A 10,057-nucleotide genomic window follows, 5' to 3' on the forward strand; every position below is an offset into this window, starting at 1 on the left:
ATCTTACTATGTTTTCTTCAGGTTTAGGATATGCCGGACCCCTACATAACATACAGGAATCTGATCATGATTAACTATATGCCTATATTACTACTCTACTGCTTATTGAAGTAGAAGAGTCTGCAAATTGCTTGAGCTTAATAATCCAAATAGGTGAAGTATGAGTAGCACAATGGATCAAAAGAACCAGTACATCACATCTATATAGATATTGCTTTCTGAACAGTTTCTGACAAATGGGTCTCATTGTCATAAAACTCATGATTCACAATATTAATTTCTGCAGTGACACAATATAGACTGTACCTTCAAATGTTGAGTTTAGTCGCTTCCTTTTAGATTTTCCTGCATTGACCAGCTTATCCCTGAAAGTACAGTTGAATGCGTCAAAAAATAGCTGCACCTCTAATATATGTGATACTTCTATAACAAGCCTATATATAGAATTAGATGTGCATATGCAGATAAGATGTAGTTTGTTTGGTAACACCAGCAAAGATCTTACACATCATCCTGCATTTGCACCTCAACTCCCTCGAGGTGCTGGCGAATTATCTCTCCAGTACCTACCAGTATCTCAGAACTTCTATTTCTTGTTTCGGACTTGATCTTGGTTTGAAACCTTCCCAGCACCAGCAGTAACTCATCAAAAGCCCTGGTTACAATCAAGAAATGAAATTGGACCAACCAACAATATCAGATTTGTATTTCTTTATAGAACCTAAAGCGGACCTGTTTAGGTAGTCATCTGGGCATTGCACTGGTTCTTTGTCTGACATTATAGTTTCTTGTGTTCCTGAATGAATTAGTAATGACATATTAGTTCTGAACTGCTACTGTTAAATCAACGCAAGGTAATCAACTTTACCAGAAGTGGCAAAAGGAACAGGCGAAGGTAAGCGCCGTTTGCCTCTTTTACCCTCTTTTAGATGTGATTTCCTATCCAGATTTTCTAGAGATTTATCAGGGCTGTCTACATCTGAAAGCCATTTGCGAGTTTTATATCCTGCACATGGAGAACCAGTTACAAATAAGTAACACATCACAGGTAAACAAGTTTTGGATATATGACAATGTAATTTATACATCTCCAACGGCACGAGGGAAAAGCTTGGCTTGCGTTATTAATTTTCCAGAACTAAAGTGGTCAAAATACAAAACTCAAATTACTTAGCAAAACACACTAATGAAACGCATTTAAAGTAGCATGCATGCACATGACAGAATATGCCACATGTTGCTTCTATTCCATTGGAATAGCTTCTCATGAGCAAGCACTACATACAATAGTTAAGAGTGAGTGTATCATCTTAGCATACCAGCAATCATGGCAGTACTTTGGAGAGCCCTAACCTTAAAGCCACAGTAGGATTATTGGAGGGTCTGGCACTGATAGTGATTGATCAATGATTGCTATGAAAATTCTGTGGAAATAGAACTGATGCAATAGTAGGACTATTGGACATAGTTAAAAAAAGGCGCGCCTAGGCTCTATGCGATAGCAAAACGCTTAGCGCATAATTGCGCTTAAGCGTACACTTTGGTTAGAAAAGCGCAAGGCGGTGGCAAAATGCACAATTAACGCCTAACTCTTGTTTTTTACTTTGCTACTGGATGCTCTGACCCCCAATGTTTAAATATTTGTTCAGGAAAAGGGCAGAAGCTCTGCCAATAGTGTTTAACTGGTAATGGACACATAGAGAAACAATCAATTTATATATGTAAATACATAGAGAAGAATGTGTTCTACATGAGTACTGTCCTCGTGCAGACCAAAATGTGTAGTACTCTGTAAACTAACACTGTCACCTTCAGTTCTACAAATGTGGCAATAAATCTGAAAGGAACAAAACATACTCTAGGAAGCTATTGTTTTGCCTGTATAAAGTATCAATGTGTATTGAAAGTTGCAAAGTTGATATTCTGACCTTTCCCAAAACTTGGAATAGAAGTTTGAGCCATTTCATCTTCAGTTGGCGAAATGGGTGAAAGATCTGGTTGTTTTTTGTTCTCCCTTTCTTCTGAAGAATTAGGAGATTCACTTTTAGGTAAATCATAGGTTTTATCCATCTCGTCCTGGATATCAGCGGTACATGAATGAGTGACAAAAGATATGAGTTAGTCTGTTACATGAGTATAGACAAAACAAGTTTACTATGGCTGTGAAATGATTCATAGATGTGGAAAGCCTACCGATGGCTCAGACCCTGGATCAGAAGCAAAGGAACTTGATCTTGACCTGTTCACACTTTTTGGATACTTGGGGCTGTATGTGTCATCATGTAGCACTTTACTTCTAGTGTGGTAGCCATTTACATTAGTTGCAAAAGTAGGACTTGCAAAATCATCTCCCATGTTTCTGAATCTGTCTGCCAATGGACTGGCAAACTTCTCTCCCAGTTTACCATTTATCTGGGGGCTTGCCTCGTTCTCCCATGGGTACTTTTTCGCTTCAGGTGACGGACTAGCAGCGCCAGATGGTTTGCCATTTATCTGGGGACTTGCCTCATTGTCCCATGGGTACATTTTCGGTTCAGGTGATGGACTAGCAGTGCCAGATGGTTTACCATTTATCTGGGGACTTGCCTCGTTGCCCCATGGATACATTTTCGGTTCAGGTGATGGACTAGCAGCGCCAGATGGTGGCAAGTTAAAAGTATTTCCCGCTGGTTTATGTGCCTGAGGGCTTCTGTCTGAAGCTTTGCTCAAATTAGAATTCTCCTTCCGGTGCAGCAATGAAGAATAATTTTCCTTGCTCTTTGATGAAATATTCTGCGAAGAGAGCTTATCTTCACCCACATTCAGTGTCGTGGGCAGCAACTTCTCTGACAACTGCATCTTCTGAAGCCCAACTTTAGCCATTCCATTCAGCCGTTTCTCCCTTGTAGGGCTTCTAGAACGGCTCTCAGCAGTTTTTCCAGCTCGGGACAATGAAGAAAAGGAGGTGGTTTTCTCTCCCTTATTCTCTGATGCTGCATTTCTAGAAGATAGCTGTCCTTCCCTAGCATCCTGTGTGATCTTGTCAGAAATCTTGTCAGAACAATGGACCTTCTTAAGCTCTACTTTAGCCTTCCTATTTGAGCTTCTAAGATTTCTCAAGCAGCCAGAGTTACCATTTGCAGATTTCCCCACGGTTTTGGGTGTGCATTTCTCATCAAAAACAAAGACATTGTCCTGCGTTTTCTGTTTGGGTGCAGAACGTGAAGTAGACAATGGTTTCTTTGCACTCTGGTTCTTATCCTGCTTCTTGGAGGCTGCTGGTGCTTTCTTGCGACCCAAGGTGCGAGTAACAGGCCTCATTTCAACTACTTGTGGAGTATCAGAATCTGACTCAATTGGATCAGAGGATGGTTTGCTCTTTGCATAGGTACCTGTTTGACAGTTGAGCAGATCAGGTGTCTTGATAATATCAGGAAAACGTGACGTGTAAACCTTCTTGATCCCTGAAGATGGTCCATTGGTTGTTAGACTTTTCGGTTGGTCCGGTGTCTCAATGTCTTCAGGGTTTGGTGCAACAGCCTGTTTGGTTTGTGATGTACCAAGGATCCCCCGCAGCTTCATCCTGAGCACTTCGCTGTTGGACTTGGTGTTATCTGCAGATTCCATTTGGCGCTTTCCTTGTGAATTCACGAAGGGTGCCTTTTGCAGTTGGTCAAGCTGGCTGCCTTGTTCTTTTCTTGTTCCAAAGGAAAAGGTTCCGGTTTGCTCACGTGCATGGTCATCAGGTTGTGTTAGAGAAACCCTAACATGGGTGGCTTCAGGTGCCTGTGCAGCAGATCCACCATGGTTTGCAGCTTCTTGTGAGACCCGGAGTGAAGCATTATTCGCTTTCGGGGGTCTAGATCTTCCATCAGTTCTCTGAGACAGGTTCCTCTCGAATGCAGGGGCAGCAGCAGCAGCAACATCTCTGCTTCTTGATACAGAATCTGACCTTGGAGGAGGGATGCCAATTGATACCTTAGGAAATTTACCAGATGGATACTGGTTGCTGGCCAAACTCCAGTGATCACTTGATGTAACCTAGACACATCATAATGCATGAGTTATTATATAGCACCTGTGTGAGAGAACAGCTAAACCTGAAACAGGAAGTACATCCTACAATTTAGCACAGGAAGGAAGTTGCTACTCACTTTCTGGATATTCGGCAGCTTGATCTCCGTCATTGCAGCTTCTGGGATAATAATAGACCAAATTAACTAGAGCTGAAGCTGGTAAACAGGAGAACAAGAGCATTAAATAAAGTTCCACCAATGTCCAAGCATCTTTTATTTAGGATCAAATTAAGCTCCACAGAGATGTATATACAATATACATGAGACTATAAACCATGCCTGAGACTGAGACCAGATTTAGAAATGAACAGTAACACGAAGACAGAAATTGTGCAAGATACTCTTGCCAAGTGTAACTTATGCCAGGTCTGAATTGCCATATATGCAGTACCAATTAAAATGAGTCAAATGGAACAGGCTGCTAGCTGAGAGTAAGAGCATACCAACCAGATCAGACTTAGCCTAGTCTGAGAAATACTAGGTATGACTAGCCCCTTGTAAGCATATTTGAATTAATGGCAGATTAGAAGTAACAGGTGCAATGCAACTGTATCATATACATTGGGCTAAACGTGGTCTCAGCATTCAGAGATGGTCTTCCACAAGCAATGCATACAGCTTAGGTCGTCAGATAACTTAACTCGGGAAAATGCTGGGACAAAGCAATACTAGTGACACATTCACAAGACGTGCGGCAGCTAAGCTAATCCAACCCAACCGCGTGTACGGAAGCATTCCAACGAAGAGATCCGTGGAAGATCAGGTCTCGGGTGTTTGGTTGAGAGCAACCAACTCGAACCAAGCAAACCGCGGCCAGATCAGACGACGCGAGGAAAACAAATTTGCAAGGACAAGCGTACGACGCGATCGAGGTGAAATTACAGCATACAGATCAGGAAATCCACGGGCGGGCGCCTGATCCCAGCCATGAGTAAACCCTAACGAAATCTTGCGCGCGGGAGACCAAGGCGCACGAACCGGGCCAACCCAACCCAGCCGGCGGGGGGATCTGAAATCGGTACCTCAGGTTTGAGAGTCTAGGCGGCGACCGGGGACGGCGCTCCCTGGCTCCCGCGGCGGTGCGCGGTGGGCTCGTGCGGCGCTCGGCGGGGAGGCGGGGGGCTCGATCTGTGCCTGGACGGGCGGCTTCTCGGCGGCTGGTCGCGGCGCCGGTCTGGCCGGCGGTGGCGGAGGTCGGCGGAGGCTAGGGTTTCGTGGAGAATTGAGGATGGAAGAGAGAATTCAAAATCGAGGTCGCAGTCGCAGGGAAGGAGAGGAGAGATGAAGGCAGGGGAGGACTGATCCCATTTCTTGGATACCCCGCATCAGCGCAGTGGTTCGACTTGTATCCCACACTATAGCTGGCCAAACGGGCCAGCCCGCGAGCACGCTGGCACGGCACGGGCTAAATGGGCCGTGCCAGGCACGTGGCACGCCTTGGGCCGTGCCTGGACCTGGAGCCGGGGCACGCGGGCCGGCACGGCACGGCCCTTTTAATTTTTTTTATATTTTTTCAGATTTATATATATATATATATACCTAAAATATAGCCCAATAGGCCTAAAAACCAGCCCAACAGGCTAAAAATGTGCAGCCCAGCGTGCTAAACGGGCCATCGGGCCGGCCCGTTTACTAATCAGGCCGTGCCTGGGCCAAGGAGCAGCGCCCGTAGGCCGGCACGACACGGCCCGGCTATTAAACGTGCCATGGCGGGCCGTGCCGGGCCAGGCACGATTAGCACAGGCCGAGCCGTGCCGGGCCGGCCCGGCCCGTTTGGCCAGGTCTGTCCCACACACACTCCTGGCCCATGGGCCCGACGGGTGAGCCCCACACTTACTTACAAGGCCCAAGGCCCACGCAACTCAGGGCACACCGGCCCATTCGTATCTGAATTCATACACAAACTCTCACTGCCGCTGGCAACTCTTCTCATCTTTTCGAATGGGCGACTCAAAGAGCGACAACATCGTCACTCCGCTCCAATTGCAGCCTTTGTACTGGGTTTCTAGAGTATATCTTGTAGTGGAGATTGATACCACGAAGAATGTGTTTCCAAGGGAATTCATCGTAATCCTTAGTCATAGGAGTTACTTTGCATTTTCTTGGATCCTAAATTCAAGTCGGCATACTTGTAATTGTTATGAGTATGAATAAAGTTACAGGTGTTTTTCAAAAAAAGGAAACTAAAGGTCTTCCAGCTCCGAACCCCTTTCAGGGTAGCAGTGATGAAAACAGCCGGACAGTATCTTGGCTTTCCCAAGTAGCAGATCCTGCAGGTAAATTAGACCGATGAGTGAGCACTTGTAGCAAGGATCCTTTGCGTTTCTTGATCGGCCTTCTCTTCGGGACTTCTTCTGGAATGACATCATGTATGTTTAACAATGGGGGTAAAGTCACATTGGTGAATACTAGACTGTGGTTTGAAACATAGGTGTTAAGTTGAGAAACATGGCACACAGGGTGAACCAGGCTTGTAGCTGGTAACGCCAATCGATAGGGAGCTAGACCAATTCTTTCTAGAATGGTAAAGGGTCTAAAGAACTTCATGGAGAGATTTGGGAAAAGGTTTGTTGACTACATAAGTCTCGACATAGGGTTGAAGTTTCAGATATAGTGAACCTCCCATGACAAACGCTCTGAATGTTATATTCTTATCAACATCAGATTTCAACAAACTCTTTTGCAGCCAATTTTTCAACTCGGCATGTGCATCATGGAGGGGTTGTGGCAATTAATTGCCCCAAAATAGGCTCATGCCCATAGATGGCCTTCAAAGGAGTACACCCTAGTGAAGAATGAAAGGTTGTATTATACCAGAATTCTGCTTAGAGTAACCATTGAGCCCACTGTTTGAGAGTGTCATGTACATCACACCTCAAATACATTTCCAAACATCGGCTAACTCTGTCAGTCTAACCATCTGATTGAGGATGATAAGTAGTACTACCTCCGTCCGGTTTTATTGGTCCCCATTGTATTTTGTGTCAAATTTTGACCATAGATTAAACTAACAAAATGTTCGCGCATGTCACCAAACATTATATTTTTGAGAACTATGTTCAAATACGAATCCAATGAGATAATTTTTCTTGACATGCATTTATATTTTGTTAGTTAAATCTTTAGTCAAAATTTGGCACAAACTACAAAGGGGACCTATAAACCAGGACGGAGGTAGTAAACCTATAAAGCTTGGTGACCCGCAATTTGAATAATTCCATCCAAAAATTGCTAGTAAATATTTTTTCTCTATCTGAGGTAATACTGTATGGCATACCATGTAACTTGACAATGGTCAGTAAAAACGGAATGTGATATATGTGCAACACTAAAGGGGTATTTCAACGGTATAAAGGGACTCTACTTGGTGTATTTGTCCACCACAACAAGTATAGAAAAAATACTCAGCAGACTCGGGCAACCCTTTGATAAAATCTATAGAAATGGCTTCCCATGTCCTTTGGGAATATGTTGAGGATGCAACAATCGAGGATACTTGTAATTCTCATGTTTTGGTTGTTAAAAAATCTAACACAATTGAACAAAGTTATAAAAAAATTAACTATAGTTTTAATCCCTACCCACTGAAATAGTTTCTGAAGTCTTTCGTAAGTTGCTTGGCTTCCAGAAAATGCCCCCCCCCCCACTTCAGATGATTGTAATGCTTCAATGATTTTTTCCTGAAGGCCGGGATTTACATCTACCAAAATCCAGCCTAGATTTTTCAGAAGACCATTTCCAAAGAATATTCAGACTCTTAATCAGGGTTCATTACAAGTTTACGAAGCTATTGATGAGCATGAGTGCCAATCTCATAAGAGTTCATAATTTCTTCTATCCAAACTGGTTGAGTTGAAGAAACTGTTAGTAAAGCAAACACATGCCCCACTCTAGAAAGTGCATATGTTGCCTTATTTTTAGAATCTTTTTATACTGAAAAGTGAACTACAAGACCACTAATTTTCGCATGGCCTTTCTTTTTAAATCAGTAATTAATTCTTAACTGCCCAGCTAACAAAGGCTTTTGTGACATGTTTTTATAACAAAAGGACCTCTAAGGCCTATTCACTACCATAGTAATGGCCATAAAGTCCATTTCATAAATCCTCACTTTATGATTAGATGGATGTCCTTCTTGGCTGAGCACTGCTCCAATGCAAGTATCATAGGCATTTGTTTCAATACAAAAAAGTTTGCTAAGGTCAGGGAGGACCATTAGCGGAGTTGTTGCCCTGGCTTATTTCAATTGCTCGAAAGATATTTGAGCTATAGGATACCACATAAAGGCTTTATTCTTCAGAAGTTGTGTCGGTGGTTTAACAATAATTCCGTAGTTTTGCACAAAATTTCCTATAATGTCCAGCCAGACCTGAAAATGCCCCAAGCTCAGTAACTGAAGTTGGAGCCGACCATTTGAGCATGACATCGGTTTTTGTAGGATTAGTAGCAACTCACTTAAATGACATGGTATGACCAAAATATTCCAACTGTTGTTGACAAAAGAGCATTTGTGAGCCTGGCATATAACTGCTTCTTTCTCAAAATAGCAAACACCTACTATAGATGTTGCTGGTGGGCCTGAAGAGACTTGTTATAAACCAATATATCATCCACAAAAATCAATACTGATTTTCTGATTTTCCTTACAAATACTGCATTCATCACGCACTAAAATATTGCAGGTGCGTTGGTAAGTCCAAAAGGCATGACACTGAGTTGATATTGCCATGGATGTGTTTTGAAAGTAGTTTTGTTTTCATCTGTTTCCACCATCCTTATCTGATGATAACCTGCTCTATGACCCAACTTAGAGAACCACTTTGTACCAAATAGTTCATCCAAAAGTTCATCAACTATTGGCATAGGAAATTTGCTTTTGATAGTCACTGCAATAAGCCTTTTGTAATCTACACAAATCATCCATGTTCCATGCTTCTTTTTAACCAACAAAAGAGGTGATGCATAAGAAGACATGCTAGGTTTGACAATGCATGTTGCAATCATTTCAGCTACTTGTCTCTCAATCTCATCCTTCAAAAGAGGTGAGTACATATAAGGTCTAGAACTAACTGGTGCACTATCTGGAAGTAATGATATAACATGGCTAAACTCTCTATGAGGTGGCAGCCATTTTGGTTATTGGAATTATCCTGAAACTACTCAAGAGTTTTCTGGATACATTCCGGTACTGGAGAATTTTCAGTTTCAGAACTAGGAGACAAAACAATTTAGCCCAAATGACATTTCCTTTATGGAATTTAGCAACTTGCTTTAAAGTTAATTCTTATAGAATGTTCATTTAGTAGCTGAGGTTTCCTATAAACCTTGTAGAATGAAAATTTCTCCTTGCATATGAAACATAATCCATTCTCCTCCCAGTGAAAAACCATGCGACCCCATTGAGAAAGCCAGTCCATCCCCAGTATAGCATCATAACTTCCTAAGCTGAGAATGTTCATGTCAGTAGCAAAAGTATGCCCCTAAAATCTACCATTCCAATGATTTACCCTTTTGTTTACACTAAAGAAAATCCCCATTGGAAACTTCCACTCACATGGGCCTTAGTAACTATCTAGTGGTGCATTACAACTTATCCGTAAACTGTTGATCAAGGAATGTATGAGAACACCCCGAGTCCACCAATAGTAACATCACATGGTTTTCCAGCAGAGCTCTCAACCTGATGGTTTTGGTGATAGTAGTTCCTGAATGAGCATAGACAGATAAATATGATGCAACTTCCTTTGCAGCATAGCAATCAGAATAGTGTTAGGTAATAACACAACTTCTACTGGCAATTCAGTTGCTTTAGCTTGAGCATTTTGCTTGGTCACACAAATATACCTAGGAGTGAACTTCTCACCATAGCGATAATGAAGCCCATTTTGTCTTATGTAGTCTTTCAGTTGCCTGAATCTTTGACCGGTCAAACCCGTGGACCGATTACTGGTGACAGATTATCGTCACCAAAAACGATCATAGGTGGCAGTCTGGGTCATCAC

The 10,057-nt window shown here is 42.6% G+C and overlaps 1 protein-coding gene across 2 annotated transcripts in view; it reads right to left on the reverse strand.

Moving 5' to 3' along the window:
- LOC123043122 (meiosis-specific protein PAIR3) overlaps positions 1-5,395 on the reverse strand; it is a 7,421-nt gene extending 2,026 nt beyond the window's left edge. Inside the window, exons 1-8 of one of the 2 annotated variants that reach the window (XM_044465471.1) lie at positions 5,078-5,395; positions 4,134-4,211; positions 2,194-4,020; positions 1,929-2,076; positions 869-1,006; positions 733-796; positions 506-655; positions 307-365 (exon numbers count right to left, since the gene is read on the reverse strand). In XM_044465471.1, the coding sequence (XP_044321406.1) occupies positions 307-365; positions 506-655; positions 733-796; positions 869-1,006; positions 1,929-2,076; positions 2,194-4,020; positions 4,134-4,166 (2,419 nt within the window). In that variant the 5' untranslated portion in view covers positions 4,167-4,211; positions 5,078-5,395. The remainder of the gene's footprint in view (positions 1-306; positions 366-505; positions 656-732; positions 797-868; positions 1,007-1,928; positions 2,077-2,193; positions 4,021-4,133; positions 4,212-5,077) is intronic. The other variant, XM_044465472.1, reaches the window with a different exon arrangement.
- Positions 5,396-10,057: the final 4,662 nt, after the last annotated feature.

The sequence above is a fragment of the Triticum aestivum genome, chromosome 2B (genome assembly GCF_018294505.1).
Source record: "Triticum aestivum cultivar Chinese Spring chromosome 2B, IWGSC CS RefSeq v2.1, whole genome shotgun sequence".
Classification (NCBI taxonomy): Eukaryota; Viridiplantae; Streptophyta; class Magnoliopsida; order Poales; family Poaceae; genus Triticum; species Triticum aestivum.